The sequence below is a fragment of the Acinonyx jubatus genome, chromosome A3 (assembly GCF_027475565.1).
Source record: "Acinonyx jubatus isolate Ajub_Pintada_27869175 chromosome A3, VMU_Ajub_asm_v1.0, whole genome shotgun sequence".
Taxonomy (NCBI): domain Eukaryota; kingdom Metazoa; phylum Chordata; class Mammalia; order Carnivora; family Felidae; genus Acinonyx; species Acinonyx jubatus.
The window spans coordinates 62,423,897-62,448,576 of record NC_069388.1 but is presented as its reverse complement, the minus strand read 5'-3'; the positions used below and the strand labels follow the sequence as shown (position 1 = coordinate 62,448,576).

The 24,680-nt window shown below is 36.1% G+C and overlaps 1 protein-coding gene across 1 annotated transcript in view; it reads left to right on the top strand.

The window, feature by feature from the left end:
• Nucleotides 1–24,680, top strand: part of LRPPRC (leucine rich pentatricopeptide repeat containing) — a 108,340-nt gene that overhangs the window by 27,605 nt on the left and 56,055 nt on the right. Inside the window, exons 12-19 of the mRNA XM_027072562.2 lie at nt 3,109–3,227; nt 4,719–4,812; nt 7,825–7,891; nt 20,499–20,526; nt 22,536–22,593; nt 23,712–23,818; nt 24,039–24,116; nt 24,452–24,496. Coding sequence (XP_026928363.1) covers nt 3,109–3,227; nt 4,719–4,812; nt 7,825–7,891; nt 20,499–20,526; nt 22,536–22,593; nt 23,712–23,818; nt 24,039–24,116; nt 24,452–24,496 — 596 coding nt within the window. The remainder of the gene's footprint in view (nt 1–3,108; nt 3,228–4,718; nt 4,813–7,824; nt 7,892–20,498; nt 20,527–22,535; nt 22,594–23,711; nt 23,819–24,038; nt 24,117–24,451; nt 24,497–24,680) is intronic.

Sequence of the window (24,680 nt, the reverse complement as noted above, 5' to 3'; positions counted from 1 at the left end):
GCCAGTACCCCTAACCCATGTTGTTCAGGAGTCAGATGTTGTTCAGGAGTCAGCTGTTGATAGATTGATCAAAACTAAGTACTAGGATTCTTTCTGTTCAGTGTGTTCTTTTTCCTGTTCTCAGTCTTCCTCTAGGCCTAGACCACAAGAATTTCTTCCATGCCTGTGGGTAGTACTTACAGTTCTTGATACCGTTTCTATTTATTCACTAGGCCTAGACTCTATGAGTCAGAAAAATTTTCCATTCATTGAGTGCCTTGACACATATCAATTTGCTGAATCTAACAAGGATGGTAGTTAGGAAGGATTAAGCCAAGTGTTTTTTGATGAAGTGTCTAAAAGGCATGGTTCCTGGCATGTTGTTATTTCTAATGTGTAAGCTAAGAAATTATGGCTCAGAGGGGCGCCTGGGTGGCTCAGTCGGTTGAGCGTCCGACTTTGGCTCAGGTCATGATCTCGCGGTCCATGAGTTTGAGCCCCACATCGGGCTCTGTGCGGACAGCTCAGAGCCTGGAGCCTACTTCAGATTCTGTGTCTCCCTCTCTCTGCCCCTCCCCCACTCATGCTCTGTCTCTCTGTCAAAAATAAATAAACATTTAAAAATTAAAAAAAAAAAAGAAATTATGGCTCAGAGAGGGGAAGTTATTTGCTCAGATTTACACTACCATTAAGTGCCAGAACAGGGTAGAAAGCTCTTTAAACTTAAAGGTCTCTTTAAACTTTGAACTTGTTTTTGTTTTGTCATTTCACTGGAGAGTCTTACTAGAAACTTAGTTATTTAAACCGTGGTCATGAAAGCAATCCCTATTGGTGAGAAAGGACATTGAGGACATTAGATTAGCACAAGTCTGTTACTAGTAATTGAAAGGCAACTAGCTATGCCCTCCTCTCAAGTGCTTAGTAATCTTTGCATGTAAAGAAGAGCATAGTGTGATTTGCCATTTTTTATGATAGTTATCAATGTTATTAGTAGTAGTTCCTAGTGAATTGTTAGAGGAATACTTCTTCTAAATTTTGCTTACAAATATTGTTATGCCTGTTGTGTGCTCTATGGACCAACATGCATGTTCTCCTAAACTTAGAACTAAGCACATGCTTTACCTTGAGGGTTTTTTAAGTATTGTATTTGTATCTTAAAAAATACGTTTAAATATTTAAGGTTTTGAAGATCATTAGTGATTTTAAGTATAATAAACTGTTTAATCTGAATAATCTGAATTTTATCTAAAAGAATTGTGCAGGGCGCCTGGGTGGCTTAGTCGCTTAAGTGTCCAACTTCAGCTCAGGTCATGATCTCACAATTTGTGAGTTCAAGCCCTACATCAGGCTCTGTGCTAACAGCTCAGAGCCTGGAGCCTGCTTCAGATTCTGTGTCTCCCTGTCTCTCTGACCCTCCCCACTCATACTCTGTCTCTGTCTGTCTCTCAAGAATAAATAAACATTAAAATAAATAAATAAATAAATGTGCAGATATTCATAATGTTGTCACACTTGCCTATATATTTCTGTACTCGGTGGGAATTTACAATCAAGTATTGCGCTAGAGCACATTATATAACAAATTTGTAGAAATGTAATTAAAAAAAATTTTTTTTAATGTTTATTTATTTTTGACAGAGAGAGACAGAGCATGAGTGGGGAGGGACAGAGAGAGAGGGAGGCACAGAATCTGAAGCAGGCTCCAGGCTCCGAGCTGTCAGCACAGAGCCTGACATGGGGTGTGAACTGACGGACTGCGAGATCATGACCTGAGCTGAAATTGGACGCTCAACCGACTGAGCCACCCAGGCGCCCCTGTAGAAATGTAATTTTTCTGTAGATGATGTGATAGGGCAAACACAGGGATCTTTAGGGGAAGTTTTAATGTGAAAGTAATGAAACTAAAGAAAATAAGTTTTAAAGAGTCCTTTCTTTTATTAAACTGTGTGTCAAGGTAGGTGACACCTGAGTAGTTTGGTAATTTTCCAGATTAATTGGTCTTGTATAAAGAAATCAGTTTGGGGGTGCCTGAGTGGCTCAGTTGGTTAAGTGTCTGACTTCTGCTCAGGTCATTATCTCACGGTTTATGAGTTTAAACCCCGCGTTGGGCTCTGGGCTGACAGCTCAGAGCCTGGAGCCTCCTTCAGATTCTGTGTCTCCCTCTGTCTGCCCCTCTGCTGCTTACACTCTGTCTCTCGTGTTATCTGAAAAATAAATAAACATTAAAATATAAATTTAAAAAAAGGAATCCGTTTGCACTATTTGAACCTAACTATAGCTTTGGAAAACATGCAGTGACTTTTAAGACTTTAATAAAAGATTTTTTTGTAAGTGGGAGAAGGGAGAAACAATCTTGTAGATTTTTATTTTTAACTATATCGAGATAATAATTTCTTAGAATCTGTTGTTCCTTTTTCCTTTTTACTCCTATAAAATAGGAAATCGGAAGTTAAGGGGTGCCTGGGTGGTTCAGTTGGTTGAGTGTCTGACTCTTGATCTCAGCTCAGGTCATGATCTCCTGTTTCGTGAGTTCAAGCCCCACATTGGGTTCTGAGCTGACAGCTTGGACCCTGCTTAGAATTCTCTTTCTGCCCCTACCCCACTCGTGCTCGCTTGCTTGCTCATTCTCTCTCTCTCTCTCAAGAATAATAAATAAAAACTTAAAAAAATTTTTTTAAAGTTAACAATTAGGGAATTTTTAATATAAAGGCTTGAGAGAACACTTTTGTCCTTGACAGATCCCCTCGCCCTGTGCCCCGTTCATCCCTTCCCTCTGCAGTGTTTATTCTGGTCAAGTTTTATTATGTTGATCCATCACTGCTGTGTAATAGCAATGCTATTTTATGATCTGTGTTCATTTGTATAATACCAGAAGTGTTAGGCTTATTTTTCAATTGTTTTAAATTTTCTTAGTTATAATTTGTGGGATATTCCCTTAGAACTTGCCATTGGATTAATAGATTTGTCATCGTATTTCCCAGTTCTTTTGCTTTTCTGCTTTCTCTTTTTAGACAAAATGAGTATTCTTTCATACATTATGATTCAGAAAGTAAATAAACTGAACTTTCTGATCTTCTGTTAATTTGTTCCAGGTATTTCATTTCTGTGCTTCTAAATTTTATCCTATAGGTATAATTGAAGTTCTCAAAGCAATGAATGAAGTGGGAGTAAATCCTGATCAGGAGACCTATATAAATTACGTGTTTCCATCCTTTGATAGCGTGAGGTCAGTTCGTGGGGTTTTGCAGGTGAGTACAAGTAAGTGTGGTTTTAATTTCATAATTGAAGAGATTTCTTTCCTCCCTAATTGTTTAGTAGTAACCCCCAAAAAAGAAAAGTCATTAAGCTTAGTACTAAAAATGGTCATTGTCTATATACAATTTTCTAAAAGGTTTGTAAAAACACCAGTTAGTGTAACATCTATAGTGGTTAAACTTAAAAAACTTGAAAAGGTAAAACACCAATTTTCTTGTGTGTTAAAAGGCAATATGTCAATATCAAGAAAAATGTAAATAAAACATTTAGACGCTCCTTAATCCTGCTTTACAGTGCAACCACAAGTTTTCAGTTTTTGACCATTACTTTTCACTTGTATATGAATTTTCATAATACAGTCTTAGTATACTTACCATACATAGTACACTTATTCTTTTTTTAAAATAATCTTTTGTTTGACTGCAAAGCATTATTTTCCTACCCAGTAATTCCTGTTCCCATCACAAGAGGCAAGGCATTTATGAAGGGGCAAATGAAGTAATTGACTTGGATAGTGCATTGATCAGCAAGGGCTGTACTTTGCGTTTTCAGAACAAAGTGGTCTGCAGTTAGGAACATTATGGCAGAGCACCAGCCACCTTAATAAGAAATACTTTGTTTAGAAGGTCTGCTTCCTAGGTGGTTATTCCCATAATGCCTAGATTTTTCTAATAATTTTAGTGTTCTTTTCTTTCTTTGAAATAATTACATAACTACAGTCCTTTTAAAAGCAGAGTTTATATCTTAAGTGTCTTTACCTCTCTTCCCTGAGTATTTAGCAGAGTATTTTGAGCCTGTGGTATACATATTTTACTGTTAAAAAATTTATATTTAAAAATTCATTTACCCACAGGGTCTTACTTCCCCAACCTACTTTTTCCCTTGGCACTTTCTATTCCAGTGTGTAATTCCAACAGTTATTTTTTTATGCTTGAGTGCTGTTTTATTGTATGGATATACCTTAATTTATTTCTAGTTATTGCTTATTATTGATTAGGTTGCTTTCAATATTGTGCTAGTATACAGTGAGTCAGTAAATGTATTGGAGTTGAATTTTGGCTCAGATATTAAATTATTAAACAAATGATGGCATTGGGCCACATGATTAACCATTTGGTGTTAAATTGGTTTAACACCATTTGGTGTTAAATCCAAGTGCATTGAATTTTTATTTTGTTATGAATGAGAGAATTGGTCTCATGCCTTCAATAATAAATTCTTTCTAGAAGGAAGGCATCCTAAGGGTAACACATATTTGAATTTGAAGATTAGGTATTTAATTTGGAATGTTGAAACTCTATCTCATAGTTTTTGTTAAAGTTCATTTATTCAGTTTACGTATTGTTCTAGAAAATGATTGTTTTGGGTGAAGGATTATCAAAGAATGTGTTGATATAAAGAAATGGGAAAACAGGAAATTTGAATGGCATATCAACATATTTATAGCTGAGGCATGTTATCATTGAAATATGCTTTATCCCTAGGAAAATGGATGTCTACCTGAAAATAATGTATTTTCACAAGCTGAATTCAGAAGCGAAGCAGTTACTGGGAATTTATCCTATGTTTTATCATTTTGTAAGTATGCAACATTAGCTGTAAACTTGACAGGTATTGATTTCAGTTACTATTGAGGGCATACAGGGTAGTTCATGCCCTTGATAATGTACCTCAGGGAAGGTCAAGGTAACTTTCTGTGTTTTTTTAATATGTTTTGCTTAAGCGAGATTGATAAGACAGTTTATGAGTTTAACTTATGGACAATTTGGAAGTAATTTTAAAGTTAAAAGAACCTTGGAGATTATGTGGTAGTAGGTTAGGACCCAGAAGACTTGGTTCTATTTATAATTAAGCCACTGATTATGGGACCTGGAACAGTCCTTTTGCTTCAATTTCTTGAAATGGGGATAGTGTTACTTCTCTGCCTTGTGCAAGTCAGTGTGAAAATCATAGGAGATATTGTTTCTGAAAGTGTTTTCTAAACTGATGCATATTATAGCCACTGTTCCATGAAGCCCATCTCCTAGTCCTCATTAACCAAAATACAGCAGATGTTTACTAAACACTTAACAAATGCTATGGTGCTTTACAGTGTTCATCACATGTTAATAAAATTACCTGCATTGATGGATGAAGAAAGGCAGAGATGTTAAATGATTTGGTCAAAGTTAGTGATTGAGCCGGAACCAAGATTGTCTCATTTGACCTGATTCTTTCACCCTACCCACATTTTGATGAATAAGACATTTCTTACAGTTTTCATTTTTGAACTTATCTATGACATTACTTGACCATTTTCCTAATCCTGTGAAAAAGATGCTGTTTAAAAAGAAAACACACAAACATCAGTTTCTATACTCCTAAAATGTTAGAAGTCCATCTTGGATTAATGTGTACCCAGACTACATAGGTGGAAACATTGTAAAAACCATATTACTGGTATTGAAAATAGTTCATCGTAATATCATAAGGGAAAGGCAAGGTGTTCAGTATGAAGAATGGTGACTCCTGGAGGTGTAGTTATTTGAGTTTAAGGTTGGGTGTTAATGCTAGCTGCTATCTGAGGGTATTGATTTTGCCTTCTACTCAGTATAATATAAAAATTTGCCTTCCTCACAGGTCAAAAACAGAAGCGTTAGCAGAGGAATCTGGGTGCACGAGGTGTATACACGAGAGCTGCCTTTTCCCTGTAGCATCCATTCCGCTTTGTTGTCAGCCACCTGATTTTAAGACTTATTTGTTGCTAAGGAAACTAGATGCTTTTTGTCGGCAGCTTTCATCTTGCTAAGATGTTTCTGGTCACTTTTTAATGAATAAAAACTTGACAATATTCTGTAAAATACTAGTGTGAATAGTATAAAAATAACGTTTCAAGAGGCTATTAAATTTGAAAAAGAAAAATTCTAGGAACTTAAGAAGTACTTCAGGCCACTCCTGTCAGTGCCCTCCCCTCCCTGCTTTGATTTACAGGTCTTTGAAAAGCAGTTAGTTCTATAATTGCTGGTATTCCCTGTAGGCAGCTCTGAGGTAGGCACTTTTGGTTACTACATCAAAAGGAATAGCAAGTAGTAGAGAAGAATAAGTGGCTTGTCTTGATCCACTTTGTGTAGTAGCAGGAAACATTTCCCCACTTGTGTTTGTAGGCGTGGAAAATTAATTTCATCAAGCAGTTTTATTAAAGTTTGCTGAAAAGCATGTAGTTATGTCCACTTTAAAACTTCCTTGAGTGACTAAATGCTGGTCATTTAAAAAATGATTTTCAGATTTTTTAGTTCTGTGTAAAACCATTGAGAAACTTATATTCCCTGTTGAAGGATATAACAGTTTTCTTATGTGTGTGAGTTAAATTTTAATTCATGTTTAGAAGAGATGGGCAAGTACTCTTAAAATCTTATGTGACTTTCCCATGAGTTGTGTTTTTGTTTTTAAGTTAACCAGGTATCTTAATCTTCACTAAACTGTATTTATTAATTCTGTTTTCAGAATTTACCTCGACTATGAGCTCCTCTCTAATTCTGTCCATCTTGGATCATTCAGTAGTCACATTATGTATCAAAAGATTAAATCAGTTACTTGCAACATGGCACCATTTTAATACAGTGGCAGGGAAAAATAAATTTAGGAGTTACCTACTTTGATTTCCTCCCTTGCTAGTAAGGGTTATGTGAAGAATCAGGCCTTATGTGGTAAGGCAATCAGGCTTACGATGTCATCATTGAAACATACAACGTCGTAAATTGTTAAATGATAAAATAATAGAACAAGCAAATACTTAGAAGAGTGGAAGGTGAATATAAATCAGTTATCTAACAGAGGTGAAGACTTATTATGACTTTAGGCTGTCACTCTTACGTGTATGAGGTTATTGATCATAGTGGAAAATGGAATGACAAAGTGTAAGTGGTTCTACAGAACCCAGTGCTACTCTGAGAAAAGAACTTTTCTTCTTACATTTTTTTCTAATGTTTATTTTTGAGAGCAAGTGTGCGCGAGACGGACAGAGTCTTGAATTTGAGCAGGGAACAGGCAGAGAGGGAGAGAGAGGGAGGGAGACACAGAATCTGAAGCAGGCTCCAGGCTCTGAGCTGTTAGCACAGAGCCTGACACGGGGCTCAAACCCATGAACCGTGAGATCATGACCTGAACCGAAGTCAGACGCTTAACCAACTGAGCCACCCAAGTGCCCCAGAACTTTTCTCCTTTAAAGGACAGAAGTCCTATGGGTAGTTACAGTTTCTTCCTTTGTAGGGCCACATTGTCTAGTAATGTACAGTTTTGGCATGCATACCAGACTGACTGTCAGTGTGCTGGTAGATTACTTATTACCATTTATACCAAAAAAACACAAATTCATTAGTTGTATATATTCATGAACATGGAATAAAAATGTTTTTAAAGGATGGCTTATGTTGTAGGTATATATTACTGCATTATCTAATTAATTTTGTATCAGAACATTTCCATTTTAAAAACAATTTCCAAAATGAAAATGAAAAAAGTATTGCTATAAATGTGTTTCCAAATAAGGTGATAATTTTTAAGTTTTTTGGGTTTGGTCTGGGATTTAATGATGATCACTTTCTTTTGCAGTGGAATCGAATACATTGCCTTTCTCATTTGCTTCTTTGAGAGGCAGCCTAATTCTAGGCTTTAGGAGGTAAGATGATTGCCTTACATAATGTTCTATGCCTGATTGCTCCTGTTTTTTTGACCTGCTGTGTAAGGAAACATACAGATATTCTTGTCTTCCAAATCTTTCCATTCACTAGTTACCTGAAATAACCTTACCTGTTTTCTTCTTCCTGTTAAGTAGTTGACTTGAGTGCAGGCAGTCTTTTATATCATCTTTTCCAAGAAATACACACAGATTTGGTAAAGGTCTTGTATCAGAGAAGAAAGCACTGTTTGAAAATGGCAGGTTGGAGTTCCAAAGTTGTATGTATGTTTGAATGGTACTTTGAATATTTAATTACAAGGTGACTTTAGTGAGGATAATACTACGGTCTTCCTCTGTGTGCTCAGGGGATGTTAATGACCTTTTTCCTTCTTAGTGTTGTTATTTTCAAAATAATTCAAACATAATGAGTTGAAAGAATAGTAGAGGAAACATCCACATACCCTTTATGTAGAGTCACCATTTTTGATATTTTGCTATATTTGCTTTCTCAAACATATATGTACACACAAGCACATATGTATATATGCTTTTTCCATTTTTGCTGAACCACTTGAAGTTGTAGACATCGTGATTCTGGATCCTTCAGCTTTTTTCTCTTTAAGAACAAGGTCATCATCGTGGGGCACCTGGGTGGCTCAGTCAGTTAAGTGTCTGACTTCGGCTCCGGTCACGATCTTGTGGTCTGTGGGTTCGAACCCCATGTTGGGCTCAGTGCTGACAGCTCAGAGCCTGGACCCTGCTTTGGATCGTGTGTCTCCCTCTCTCTCTGTCCCTCTGCTGCTCACACTCTGTCTGTCTTTCTCTCAAAAATAAATAAATGTTGAAAAAAATTAAAAAAAAAAAAAATAAGGTCATCGTCTATATAATCACAATACCGATATCACTCCTAAAATTTAATAATATTATAATATCATCTAGTATACATAGTTCATGTTTAGATTGTCCCTAGTTCTAAATATTTCTTTTATAGCTATTTTACTTTTTGATTGAGGATTCAGTAAGTGCATGCATTGCATTGGTTGCTGCCTCTTTATATTCTCTTAATCCAGAACAATTCCCCTACCTTCTTTTTGTCTTTATGACATTAACTTTTTTGAAGGGTCCCAGGCTACTTGATCTGTAGAATGTCCCTCCCACATTTTGTATTCATCCAGTTTCTTTCTCATAATGAGACTCAGGTTGAATATTTTTAGCAAGAATACTTGATAGGTGATGGCATTTCTTATTGCAGCAAGAGATACAATGTTGGTGCCATCAGCTGAGTTTGATCACTTGGTTATGGTGGTGGCCGCCATGTCTCTCTTGCAAAGGAACCTCACTCCCTTTGTGATTAGTGAGAAGTCTGTGGGATGATACTTTGAGACAGTGGGTCTGTCCTCTTTCACAGAACCTTTCATTCAGTGTTTTTTAGCAGTCGTTGGTAATCCTTGTTGAATCAGTTGTTCCCAGTGGTAATTACAAAAGGACAGGTTTCTAATTTTGTTTTCTAATTTCTAATTTCTGATACTAATCTCAGTAATTTTTAGCCTGTTTCATCGGTGGGAACACTAGGGTTTTTTGTAGACCTCTCCAGCACCTCCCTTGCAGGCCAGGAGAGGTAGAACAGGTCGGTGGGATTCTGTGTTGCTACCATTTCCAGTGTGGTTCCACTCTTTTCAGTCATAGTTTTGAATTAGGTTAAAACACAAACCAAGGGCTGCACCTTTAAGGTTTAAAAATACAAAATACATAATTAAGTGGATCAAAATGCTAGTAGAGCCAGATTTTTAAAAAACCCATAAAACTAAGTAAGAACCAGGGCACATGAGTGGCTCAGTTGGTTAAATATCTGACTCCTGATTTCAGCTCAGGTCACTATCTTACAGTTTCCTGAGTTTGAGCCCCATATCTTGGGATTCTCCCTCTCTCTCTTCCCCTCCTCTGCGCTCTGTCTCTCTCAAAATAAATAAGTAAACTTAAAATAAAAACCCATAATATATTATGAAGTGAAATAGTAACATTGTCATTTGTTTGTCCTTGAAAGTTTGTTGTGTAAACTTCCAGGCCTGTGTATTTCCTTCTTTAACTTGACTGATGTTATGTTTTTGTAGTCCGTTTGAATGGCAGTTGTTACATTTCACATGTCCTAGTCTTCTTAAACAAGGTATTTGGACTATAAAGTTGGTCCAGTGTGACGGAAAAAAACCACACTGTACGTTCTGGTATATACCTAGGTCAGTCATTGAGCTGGGAGTGCCTCAGTGATGGAAGTATGCAGAGTTGCTTGCCTCTACACTAAATTTGTTGTGTTTTCTGTTTCTGCTTTTTAAAAAATGTTTGTTTATTTGGGGGGGATGCAGAGAGAGAGGGAGAGAATCCTAAGCAGGCTCCACACTGACAGTGCAGCTGAATCTCACAAACCGTGAGATCATGATCTGAGCCATTATCAAAAGTTGGATGCTTAACTGACTGAGCCACCCAGGCACCTCTCTGTTTCTGCTTTTTAATTTTGTGTCATCATCTTTGCTGTAAGAGCTTTTGCTTTGCTCTTGACATCTTTCAGTGTATTTAAGTAACCTATGCATCCTTCAGTAATTTGCTATTTTTGATTTATTGTGGGCTGGGAAATTAGGTAAACTAAGTTGTAATTTGGAAAAATAAACAGTTCTAAGTAAGGGCATGGGTATGTATCTTTCTGTTATTATTTTGTGACAGATTTTGTGGCAGCTGTTTGGATTATTAGAACATCACCTTTTGTTTGTTTGGTTTATTGCGCTGTCTCCAGTTCTAGATTAATACCTGGCACATGGTTGAATTAATTATGGAGGCCTTTTTGTCTGCCTCTGTGTTTAGGCATTCCCTTTAATTCAGCAAGTATTTGTTGTGGAGATTGGAGGTGCTGGTTGGGATCAGACTGAAATGTGGTGAATACCATATGGGAACTTGTCCTTTATCTTGAAGAAAGTAGACTTAATTTGTGCAGTGCGGAGGCTTGGCTGAGGCAGAGATACATTTAGAATGTATTTTAATCTCGGATATATTTCTAATTTCTAGGAATCCAATTTGGATTTTTTAAACATATCTTCCATATCTCCTTGACATGCTTATGCTTTTTTTTTTCTTCTTTCATGACTAAATGGAATATTGTCAATAGGTGTTTTGATGTGTCTATTAATTCTATTGTTTGTATCATTTCTGGTCTGTTTCCATTGGTTAAATTTTTTCTCAGTATACATCATACATTTCTGTTTCTTTGTAATTTCTGATTGGAGGCCAGTTGTAGATTTTATTCTGTTAAATGTGGATTTTTTTTTATTCCTTTAAATATTTTTGAGCTTTTGTTCTGATGTTTTGAGTTAAGTTATTGGAACAGTTTTCTTAGTGCTTGTTGCTTTTATGCTTTACGCAGGACTAGATCAGCCTTCAGTCTAGGATTATTCCCAGTAAACTAATCCAGCTCCATTATTGAGGCAGTATTCTTGTGAGTATTTTGCCTGCTACCTTATGTGTTTTTTTTGTTGTTGTTGTTGTTGTTAGTATTTTTAAATAATTTCTACACACAGCATAGGGCTTGAACCCACAACCCCGAGATCAAGAGTCACATGCTCCACCAGCTCCGCCAGCCAGGCACCCCTAGACCATGTATTTTTGAGATCATTGGGAATGTGAGCTATTACAACCCCTGTGTGAGTTTTGGGAATTGTCTTTTTCAGTCTCTCAAAAGGTCTTGGGTAGTTCCCTAGGCTGCAGATTGTTGCCTCACTCAGATGTGATTGTAAGTACTCCGCTAAAGACTGAGGCCAGCTCTGCAGATCTCCAGAGCTCTCGGCCAGGGTCTCTTCTCTCTGGTAGTCTACACTGCAACAAGTTGTAACTAGTCCCTTCCAGGAAAGTATTTTTAAGTCTTCGGGTTCAAAACTGTTACATTGGTGAGTTTGTCTTATTGTAGATACAGAAAAGTTTCAGCCTGTGGTAATTTGGCATTGTTCATAGCATATTTTTAAGCATTTGTAACCAGGTGATTTCTTTCGCTCTCTCCCACCACAAAAACTATTAAAAATTCGGAATGTAATCAATGTTGTTACAGTCCAGTATCTTAGGATTAATGTAGCTTTCTGTTCTTTTATTTGATGCTGAATCAAATAGTATGTATATTGTAAAATCCCTTTGCAGGACATTTAATACAACTATTAAAACAGTCACCTATCCCATGCTTCTCCAGGGTCTTGTACTCTAGTTTAGAATTGGCTGAATGAGAAGACAACTGGGTACTCATCTGCATTCCCAATAGAGTCCAGATTAACCCTCAGCAACTGCCAGGAGGATGAACACAGAAGAGATTCACTTAGTTACTCCTTACCAAAAGTAAAGACTATGAAGGATTATTCACAGTCATTCGAAATGTAAGAAGTTGTAGAGCATTAAATGAGATACTATAGTCACTTTAGCTAATCATAAGGGAAACTTGAATATGCATTTCAGTACTGGAATGCAATTTTGGGATAGTTCTCTACCCTTAATATAAACTGCCTTTTAAAAAAAGTAAAATAAAAAAACCAAATAAACTGCCTTCTAGTAGTACGTCCAGGGTCTGTGAGGAAATAGTTCCTAGCATGTGTTCTGTAACCTGTTGGCCCAGAGTAATTTTTTATGCTATCCCACAATAGTTTTGAAATACCAATACTGTTTTCTCCATGTCTTCTGAGAGTAGTGTTTGGTGAGCTAGTATTTCTGTAAATTGATCATCTCAAGACCTGGTCATTGATTACCAATCAAGTTTATGCCTTTCTGGGGTGCCTGGGTGGCTCATTTGGTTAAGCATCTGACTCTTGATTTTGGCTCGGGTCATGATACCAGGGTCATGGGGTTGAGCCCCGTATCGGGCTCTGTGCTGAGCATGGAGCCCACTTGAGATTCTCTCTCTCCCTCTCTCTCTCTCTCTCTCCCCCCTCGCATTCTCTCTTTAAAAGAAAAAGAAGTATATGCCTTCCTAAAATTTTCCAGTTTATAAATTGTCTGTTAACATTTGTAGGCAAAGTCACCTGTAGAAAACTATTTAAATTCAATACTGCTTAGTGAAGATGAGATTATTTAAGATTATTAGGGAATTCTTAACTCTAAACTTTTTTAAAAAAATAAGGCTGTTTTTAGGACTATTTTAAAGGGCATTTTAGATCTGACTGATAAAGTTAGTAAATTCCTATGTCAGATTCAAGGCAGGCTGACATTAAGTATGAGTAAGACTTTTCTTTCCTCCTAATAATAGTGCTAGCTGAACAAAGTTCAAATAAGAAAGAGGGCAGTATACATATTATATATTACTGAATACTACCACCAGAAATATTGAGTCACTTCTAAGACACAAAATGTCACTGAAGCTAGTTCACAACTTGGCTGGGAATATACCATGTCAAAAAGATAAATGTTTCCAAATTGGCATGCCAGTATTTAAGTCTTTTTTTGCCACAGAAACAGAGTTCTGTGATAGAAGGAGGGATTTCCTGACCCAATGGCAATAGTCTAAACTTGGCAAGTAGGAGTTTGTTTATTCCATTGAAGTGGTGCTCCTTTCCATGTGTTGGGGGGAAAAATGAAGTTTCTGGCATTACCCTATTGAATTCACCAAGTTAAATGCCGGATTGTAAGGCCCTCTTTTCAGTCAGAAAAGATGCTCCCATTCATGACATCTTTATAGGAGCAGAGGAAGTATTTCATGAACTATGGTTTAAGTGCTCAGAAATTTTAACTTATTTGTGTGTGCCAAATGCTGGGACCACAAGATAATAGGTTCATCCTTGAATCCAAGGATGAACAGGAAACTTACCGTCACCAAGTTGTTCATAGTTGGGAGACCAGAAAGTAAGAAAGCACCTGCAAACTGGTCTTGATCATTACCAACGTGTAGAGGAGAAGGTACTATGTCTTCTACCAAGGTCAAGGGAGGGATGAGTCCAGGCTAAGATGTGCAGAAAAGGTGCTGAGCTGAGTATTAAAGGATGAGTAAGAATTTGTTTAAGGCAAAGGAAGTGCATTCCAATGATCTCTTCTAAGTTGTGAGGTTTGGACTTTGAGTCATGGCTTTGAGCCATTGAAAGATTTATGTAATGAAGGTAAGGCTGACAGTGGATATTCAAAGAGGAGAGAAATGGGTGCAGGTAAGGGAAGGTGATCCACAGTTTGTGGGGTCCTTTGAGTTGCCTTTTGAGGGACCTGTGAAACTTTATTTAGCTGTTAAAAAAAATTTTTTTTTAGAGATGGAGAGCACAGAGAGGGGCAGAGAGAAAGGGAGGGAGAGAATCTCAAGTAGGCTCTGCATTTAGTGTGAAGCCCGATGCAAGACTCCATCTCACAACCCTGAGATCATGACTTGAGCCAAAATCAAGAGTCAGATGCTTAACACACTGAGCCTCCTAGGCGCCCCAGATGGATTTGTTTTGTTTTGTTTTGTTTTGTTTTGTTTTAAATAATCTGTGTGCCCAATATGGGGCTTGAACTCATGACCCTGAGATCAAGAGTCACATGTTGTACCAGCTGAGCCAGCCTTTCTCAGTCTTTCTCTTTCTACTGTACCTAGCCTTTCTAAGTCTGTTTCATCTTCTGTGAAACAAGGAATTTTAAAACCTACAGGATTGTCTTAAATATAAGGAATATTCTTATATTCCTTATAAATTATAAGGAATATTCTTATATTCCTTATAAAACATAAGGAATTTAAAAACCTACAGGATTGTCTTAAAAATAAGTAAAAAAATATGAGGTACCTGGAACCCAGTACAGAGGATTGCTTAAGGAGCAGATAGGAAGGAAATTTTTGAAAGGAGTCCTTTGAAAGGAGAAGCATCAGTAGGAGACTGGTGGAGAATGATCAACAACACAAATCTCAAAACTTAGTCAAGGGAGATTAAAAAGCGTTAGTTGAAATTTGAATAGAGATTAGTGGTTATTTTAGCAAGAGTACTTTCAGTGGAGGTTTGAGGCCAGAGACCAGATAGCAGTGAACATTCAGTGAAGAAGTGTTGCCTTTTCTTGACAAAAACTTAGTTTTAAAAGATTCTGCACTTTTTCTTTGAACCTGTGCCATCCATCATGAAGGTTCACATTCAAGGTATTGCTTTTAGTCATTGTCAGTTGTTTTAGATAAATGTACAGTTTTGAAAGTTTATTTCTATGCCTTTCCTAGGTACTTATTGCCAGGTTGGAGGGCAGTTTAGTATCTTAATATTTTTTATTTTATGTACGTTGATGTTTGGTGAGAGATATGATTAAGTAGCTTTTCTTAAAAAGAAACCCAGCTTATTAATGTTGAGCATTGGAATAGAGATGCAACATTTAGACCAGAGATAGTGTTTGTCTTTTTATTTATTTATTAATAAGAATTTTTTATTTTTTATTTATTTTATTTTTTATTTTTTAAAATTTACACCCAAATTATTTAATGTTTGTCTTCTACTGTGGAGTTTTCAAACATTCACAAAAGTAGACTCCCAAGTACCCATTAGCAAACAGTTAAGATTTAGACCATCTTGTTTCATTTGTTTCCTCCCCTGCCCCCCCCCCCCAACTTGGACTGTTTAAATTACAGACCTCTTGTCATTCTACCTATAAATACTTCAGTATACACCTCAGAACTTACTTTAAATACAACAACATGACCACTATAATATTATCACACGTGACAAAATTAGCAGTACCTGAGAAGAGGGATTCATCAGCTTCCCAAAAAGGGGTCCATGATACCAAAAAGGTGACAAACCGCTCTTAAGTCTTGCCACTTACTGTTGTGTGCTTTGGGGCATTGGCTTCTAACTTGCCTGCAAACTTCCCTGCTTCTCACTCCCCCACCACCCTGCACCCCTACCAATTCCTTAGATGTGGTAGGTACCCATAGGTTAAGATTCCTTGGAATTAAATCAAAGCTGTTTCTGGCCTGGTCAGAAAAGATGCCTTATTTTTATCAATATAGACTTTACTGTATCTTACATTCACTGTGCGGCATTATATTTTCATATCTTGAGTTCTCACCCTTCTTTCAGTTAACTATTTGGCAAAATAAAAGTTTTTTTTTCTTTTCTTTTTGCATATGGAAACGTCAAGTAGTCCAAGGAGGCTGCACTGTAGTCAGTGGATGGGCGAGATGAAAACTCTCATGAATAGTTGAGACATTGTTTTCTTCTACAGCCCTAAGCTATGATTTTTAGGTCAGTTTATCATTTCTTCTGTTAACTGATTTCTCAAAGAATTTTTCCCAAATGAAAACAAACACTATACTAAACACAGGGCTTCATACACATTTTTTTCTACACCTATAGCTAAGAGTCCATCTTCTTTCTTCAAAATTCCTTAATGTGCATCAGTGGGAGAGATGATTTCATCATGCATGGACATGTTTGTAGTTTTTATTTTGAAATAATTATGGAATCATAGGAAGTTGCAAAGATAGGACACAGAAGGCCTATGTGCTCTCTACCCATTTCCCCCCACTGGTTATATCTTACATAATTTTAGTACATTATCAAAACACATTGGTATAATGTGTGTGTATAGTTCTGACATTTTATATTGTGTGTGTAGCTTTGCGTAACCATCACTGCAGTGATGATAAAGAACTACTCCATCACCACAGTTATCCTGCATACCCCCCCCCGCAGGACTCCCCCTGTAGTCCTACCCCTGCCCCCACCCCATCCCTAACCTGTGGCAACCACTAATTTGTTTTCAATTTATATAATTTTGTTATTTTGCAAAGATAATATGAATGGACACACAAAGTAAATCATGTTTTGAGACAGGCCTGTTTTTACTCAGCATAATGCCCCTGAAATTCATCTAAGTTTTTGGTGTGTGTTGATAGTGCACTCTGAAAAAAATAATTTTTTTAAGATTTTATTTTATTTTTATATTTCGAATGTTTATTTATTTATTTTGAGAGAGAGAGAGAGAGTGCATGCACGCATGTGAGATGGGGGAGGGACAGAGAGAGAGGGGGACAGAGAATCCCAAGCAGCCTCTGCACTGTCAGCCAGAGCTTGATGGGGGACTTGAACTCACAAACTGAGACATCACAACCTGAGCTGAAATCAAGAGTTGGATATTTAACCAACTGAACCACCCAGGCACCTCTTAAGATTTTATTTTATTTTGTTTTGTTTTGTTTTGTTTTATTTTATTTTACTTATTTTTTTTCAATTTTATTTTTTTAAATTTACATCCAAATTAGTTAGCATATAGTGTAACAATGATTTGAGGAGTAGATTCCTTAATGCCCTCACCCATTTAGCCCATCACTCTTCCCACAACCCCTCCAGTAACCCTCTGTTTGTTCTCCATATTTAAGAGTCTCTTATGTTTTGTCCCCCTCCCTGTTTTTATATTATTTTTGCTTCCCTTCCCTTATGTTCATCTGTTCTGTGTCTTAAAGTCCTCATATGAGTGAAGTCACATGATATTTGTCTTTCTCTGACTAATTTCACTTAGCATAATACCCTCCAGTTCCATCCATGTAGTTGTAAATGGTGAGATTTCATTCTTTTTGATTGCTGAGTAATACTCCATTGTATATATATACCACATCTTCTTTATCCATTCATCCATCGATGGACATTTGGGCTCTTTCTGTACTTTGGCTATTGTTGATAGTGCTGCTATAAACATGGGGGTGCATGTGTCCCTTTGAAACAGCACACCTGTATCCCTTGGATAGATGCCTAGTAGTGCAATTGCTGGGTCGTAGGGTAGTTCTATTTTTAACTTTTTGAGGAACCTCCACACTGTTTTCCAAAGTGGCTGCACCAGCTTGCATTCCCACCAACAGTGCAAAAGAGATCCTCTTTCTCTGCATCCTCACCAACATCTGTTGTTGCCTGAGTTGTTAATGTTAGCCATTCTGACAGGTGTATGGTGGTATCTCATTGTGGTTTTGATTTGTAATTCCCTGATAATGAGTGATGTTGAGCATGTTTTCATGTGTCGGTTGGCCATCTGGATGTCTTCTTTGGAGAAGTGTCTATTCATGTCTTTTGCCCATTTCTCCACTGGATTATTTGTTTTTTGGGTGTAGAGTTTGAGAAGTTCTTTATAGATTTTGGATACTAACCCTTTATGTGATATGTCGTTTACAAATATCTTCTCCCATTCTGTCAGTTGCCTTTTAGTTTTGCTGATTGTTTCCTTTGCTGTGCAGAAGCTTTTTATTTTGATGAGGTCCCAGTAGTTTGTTTTTGCTTTTGTTTCCATTGCCTGTAGAGACCTGTTGAGTAAGAAGTGTCTGTGGCCAAGATCGAAAAGGTTTTTGCCTGCTTTCTCCTTGAGGATTTTGATGGCTTCCTGTCGTATGTTTAGGTCTTTCATCCATTTTGAGTGTATTTTTGTGTATGGTGTAAGAGTGGTCCAGGTTCATTCTTCTGCATGTTGCTGTCCAGTTTTCCCAGCACCACTTGCTGAAGAGACTGTCTTTATTCCATTGGATATTCTTTCCTGCTTTGTCAAAGATTAGTTGGCCATACGTTTGTGGGTCCATTTCTGGGTTCTCTTTTCTGTTCCATTGACCTGAGTGTCTGTTCTTGTGCCAGTACCATACTATCTTGATGATTACAGCTTTGTAGCATAGCTTGAAGTCCAGGATTGTGATGCCTTCCTGCTTTGGTTTTCTTTTTCAAGATTGCTTTGGCTATCAGGGTCTCTTCTGGTTCCATACAAATTTTAGGATTATTTGTTCTAGTTCTGTGAAGGATCCTGGTGTTATTTTGAGAGGGATTAAGATTTTATTTTTAAATAATATCTATCTGCACCCAGCATGAGGCTCAGACTTACAACCCTGAGATAAAGAGTTGCATGCTCTACCAACTGAGCCACCCTGGCGCCCCCATTCTGAATATGTTTTTAGAATAAAAAATAAGTGCCTTGTTAACTCCATATACCAAAATTTAGTCCACTCAAAGCTGCCCAACATCAAGTTTAAAAAGGTATAGATTTAAAAAGGCTTGTAGATTTTGTGGGTATTTTACAATGTAAATATATGTAGTAAATATAGTCTTTAAGTTTTAGTAAATTATATTTGCATTATAAAATTACCATTAAGGGGTGCCTTGGTGGCTCGGGCGGTTGAGTGTCCCGATTCCTGAGTTTGGCTTGGGTCATGATCTCACAGTTAGTGGGTTTGCGCCCCATGTCAGTCTCTGTGCCGACAGTGTGCAGCCTGGATTTCTGCTGCTATCCCACTCATGCTTTCTCTTCCCAAAATAAACAAACGTTAAAAAAATAAAATTACCATTAAAACACATAGTCTTTTTAAAGTAGATGATATATTTAAATTAAATGTACAGAACTTGTAGACATTAAATTTATGAAGCTTAAAAATAGTGTAAGACTGGTTACACTGGTTCACTGGTTATCCTGTTTCATAAATGGCTTTTCATTTAAATAGGAGAAATTTGGGTGAGACATTCTTTTTGCTTTCTTTGGAGTAATTTCAGATGTATAGAAAATTGGAAGGATGGTACAAAGAACTCTTATATGCTCCGTTTACTAACTTTTAGCATTTTCGACATTATTTTTCTACATTATTATTATTCATTCACTCTATCAATCAATATACACCCATGCTTATTGTGTGTATGCATGTGTACATGTATCAATCAATGTACACACATATAGATAATAAAATTTATGATTTTGGGGGGGTTATTCTACAAAATAAGGATATTCTTTTTTTGTTGTTGTTAAGGTTTTATTTTTAAGTAATCTGTATACCCTACAAGGAGCTTGAACTTAGAAGGGTACATGCTCTACTGACTGAACCAACCAGGGGCCCCGCTACACAACAAGGATATTGTTACACAACCACAGCACAGTTTACAAATTCAGAAAATTTAACATTGATGGAATACTTTTATCTAATATGGCTCTTTTTATTCTAGATAGATAGATAGATTTATGTATGTATGTATGTATTTCCCCCCCTCTCTTCCAGAAGCTCCTTCATGGATGGATGTTGTCCTTTTTCTTTAATTTTCTCTAATCCAGAATGTTTCTTCAGCTTTTGTCTTTTACGACATTAACATTTTTGGGGAATACAAGCCAGTTATTTTATAGAATATTCCTTACTATGGTTCCCCATGATTAACTTTAGGTTTTACATTCCTGCCTGGAGGAATAGCACTGGAGTGATATTCTGCCCTCAGGGAGTTAAATCTAAAAATCACACATTGTCCATCAGCAATGTCCATTAGTCTAATTTTGATCACCTAGTGAAGATGTTGTTCAATTTCTCCATTATATGGTTTCTATCTTTACTAAGACAAGTAATAAACAGTCTGTGGGCAGATGCTTCGAGAGTATGCATATATATCCTGCTCTTTCAAACTTGGACGCAAAGATTTAGGGATGATTCTTAATGATTCTTGTTTAAATTAATCATTATTTTGATTGAGTTCAAAGAGTCAGCCTTTCCAGATTATCCCAAAAATTCAACTTAACTTTGGAAAAATTTATTTACTTACTTTTTTTATGGCTTTTATCTGCATTGCATATAATAGTTGCCAGTGTGTTGTAACTTACAATGTTTTTTAAGCCTCTGGATTTATTTTTAATCCTTTGCTGCCCTCTGCAGGTCTATGGATATAAATCTTTGGAGCAAGGTAAGTACTCCTCATAATGCAATTCATAAGGTGATTTCTAAAATGCTTTTAAGAGCAGAAGTTATAGTAGCTTCGTACATTTATGATATATTATTATAAATTAATGAATTTTAGAGTCTTGAAATCAGTAGTTTTCAAACTGTCTTCCTAGAGCCTGAAATTGATCATTGCAGTGATCCTTGACTTCGTCCTAAATTCTTCGTAAGGTTTTCATCTTTTCCAAAGGACAGCTGTTAACATTATTGCAGTGACGTTTGGCATACTATTTAATAATTAGTTTTTAAGTTATATATACATATGGACATTTATGTGTCTCTGTATATGAATGATGTATAGATCAATTTTAAATTGCTAGTTTTTTAAAAAGTTAATTGCTTTTATGCAAGAAGTACTATTACCCTTATGCTGAATTGCAGGAAACATTTGTAGCTAAATAAAATCAGAACATACATCGTTAACAGGAATTTCCAATTTATATATTTTTTAAAATCTAAATTTCCATAGGGGTGCTTGGGTGGCTCAGTTGGTAGAGGGTCTGACTTCGGCTCAGGTTATGATCTCACAATTTGTGAGTTCGAGCCCCACATTGGTCTCTGTGCTGACAGCTCAGAGCCTAGAGCCTGCCTCGGATTCTGTGTCTCTCTCTCTCTCTCTCTCTGCTCCTCCCCCACTCTCTCTCTCTCTCTCTCTCTCTCTCTCTCTCTCTCTCTCTGAAAAATAAACATTAAAAAAAAATTTTTTTTAATCTAAATTTCCTTTAATTCTGTTTTAAGTATTATACTGCCAAACTATACAGTCAGTTATAACTTATGCTTGGGATATCTGTATTTAGAAGTGATTTTTTGACTAGAAAGATTTTTTTATTGGTTTATTCATGAAATGTGTTTTTGTTCAAAATTTAGTATTAAATGTGGCTATCTTACATCTATTAGATGGCTATAAATTACAACTTCTAGTAGGATTATATTGTCTATCTTCTGTATATGTCTGTGTTAGTGAAAAATAGTTTGTAGGTAAGAACTGTTTCATTTTACTTTGTTTTTAAGTACTGTCTACCTTAACTATCCTTTGAATTGCCATTAACTGCAGCATGATTTACATGGTGGAGTAAAGTGGGATGTGGCCAATTTTGCCTAATTTTCTATATTAGCAAATAAATAGTAGTAGAAGTAACTGCATTTTGAGTTGTCAACACTTGTAATATGTGCCAGGCAGTATTTTAAGAGCAAATAAATTCAGTCGTAGAATACCCATAAAGTAATTTAGAATTCTTAACTCCCTTCTTACTATCTTCAGCCCAAGGATACATAGTCAAACACTGTGTCCAAAAGTTACAAGTCACTACTATAGGTTTTGTAATCATTTTCATCATGAAATACGTATTTGGATTTCTTTTGTTAAAATTGGCTTGCAGAATTAATGTTGAAGAATTAGTGGTGTGTATGTCTTTGAGTATTTGTGCATTCCTCTGCTAAGAATCCTTGAGAACAAGCACATTAGAGCTCTTGACCCCTTTGGTTTTAATGCCATTGAAATGACTGGGAAAATGTCGTTTGAAAAAAAAAAAACTAAAAAAAAATTAAGCTATTTACGAGTCCAGGATATTTTTACTTTATTATTTCTGTAATACTTCATTTAAAGGTGGAAACTGGCCAGGTGTCAACAAGACAAAACAACATGATGAGAAATAATACTGGTTGGTAATTCCTATAAGCTCTGTCCTGTTTCTAACAATTTATTTAAAACAATATATAAACAAATCGGTTTAGTGACATTTCATGAAACACTGTAGTTTTTCTTCGACATGGATTTGTTTTGTTTTTGTTTTTAAAGACCTATTATTTAAAAACGAAACAATCTCCTTGGCAGGTGGGGTAGTGTTGAATAACTGTGATATAGAATAATACCTTACTGGGGAGAGGTTTCATTATTTCAAGAATTCAATTTCAGATTGTATTTGTTCTTGTTTGCTTCTCTTGCTGCAATGCGCGCATTTTCTGTCTTACCAGATAACAGAACTGTTGTACAAGGATGGACGTTATTGCCAGGAGCCTCCAGGACCAACGGGTAGCGTTTCAATTTCGATGATTGTAACTTATCCACAAATCCATTCTTCTGTGTAATGATGGGCTAGAAGGATTACGGCAGTAAACATTTTCTTTTTGAAAGTGAAATTTAAAAACATTTGGTTATAAATCTTTATATTGATAACTACAACATTTTGAGGTCTATGAGGTGTTTGGTTTTATCATTATAATTTTTTTAAAGACAGGGTTGGAGGCTTTTTCCTTCTTAGAAATTGAAGAAATGCCTCTTACAGCACCTACCAAAATAGGCTTACAAACCAGTATTCTTAGTGTTTGTTATTTTAATGTTTTGGAGGTATAGTTAATTTTAAATTTGTAAGATAGTAAAAGAGATCTTTAGATTTATTCCTACGTAAATATAATTTATTATCCAAAATGCCTTATTTTGACATTTAATGGTTTTTGTTTTCCACCTAATGAAGCCTAGATGGTTTTCTTTATGAAGGTTTATAAAGAAAACCTATATGGTTTTCTTTAAGAAGGTACCCTTCTTGAAAGTTCAGATTTTCTATTCTAGGTATTAACATATGGCCCTCTACATTTTATGCTTGAACGCATAGGAAAATTACTGTTGTTACAAAACATCTTTGTTAATCTTGGTTTTTCATTGGCTAATAGGCAGCTCTCCACAGGATTACTGTATCTGCTTATTAAAATTATTTAACTTTCTGTACTCAACATTTAGCAGCCATTTCTAATTTTACGTGTTCCCCAAATATTGTCCACAAAAAAAAATTAGTACAGAAATGTGTACAAGGCATTTATTTATTCTTCCTACTCGTGGTTTGGACAGGAAAGGGGTAAGGCCTTGGGCAGGACCACTTCTGTCACAGAGTGGTGGAAAAAAATAGATTGAAGTAAGATTCAGTACTGAAAAGCTGTCACTCGGTCTGAAAATAATTAATATTCCTTTCACTCACCAGTTAGATATGTGCTCCCAAACCACATAATCTCTATGCCTCAGTGATCATTGTTGCCATTTCAGAGCCTCTCATCAGGGTGACATCTCACACCAAAATGATTTCTTATAAATTAATCTTGATAACATGACAGTCTCAGTAATTTTAGTGGAATGCTTTCTCTTGTTTTTTTCCACAGAAGCTGTTGGCTATTTTCTTTATAACTTGATTGACAGCATGAGTGACTCAGAGGTACAGGCCAAGGAGGAGCGTTTGAGACAATACTTCCATCAGCTGAAGGAGATGGTACCATTTCATTTTTTGCTATATAATGCCTGTCCTGTCTGACATGTATCTATTAGATTTGAAATTGCTGCTTTTAAGTACAACCAGACCACTTCTCAATGACATACACGAGTTGGAGACTTAAATTATGTCTGAGATAATTTCTGTTAGACAAATTTCAGTTTGGTTGTCTAAAACTCAGGATGTTTTTTTTTTTTCTTCCTCCTTTCCCTTTGCACAGAATGTAAAAATTCCTGAAAATATCTACAGAGGCATTCGTAATCTACTGGATAGCTACCACGTTCCTGAATTGATTAAGGTGTGTGAAATAGTAAACTTTTTAAAAATGCTTGATTTATATATAAAAGCATGTTAAAATTTTACTTAAGTGTGATGCTTTTGGACAAAAAAAGTTTACGTGGCAACCATGAAAATAAGGTTTTTTTCATTGATGGTAAATATTGCTTATATATCTCAAAGAATGTGTTTAAAACATTAATTACAATGGTTAATGAAGTATGAATAGAATTTCTGGAAGATTTTGAAAAGATGAAAACATAGTAAAATGAGCTAAAACTCCTAAAATCTGCTTTTGACATTTGCTGATACACTTTTCCATATGTTTTTTAATTCTAATTTAAATCTCAATTTTAGGATGTTAATATGTTGGTTGACAGAGAGAAGATAGACTCTCGAAAAGTAAGTAGGTTTTTTTGAGTAGATTCTAGATGCTATATAACCACCACATTTAATGAGAATTCTAGATTTTGTCCTTATAAAACCAGTGATTCCTAGCATTTTTGTCATCAGTACATATCTAAGAAGTTAGTAACAGCTATTCCCTATCTTAGAAAAATCAGCATATCTAAGAAATTCGCATATG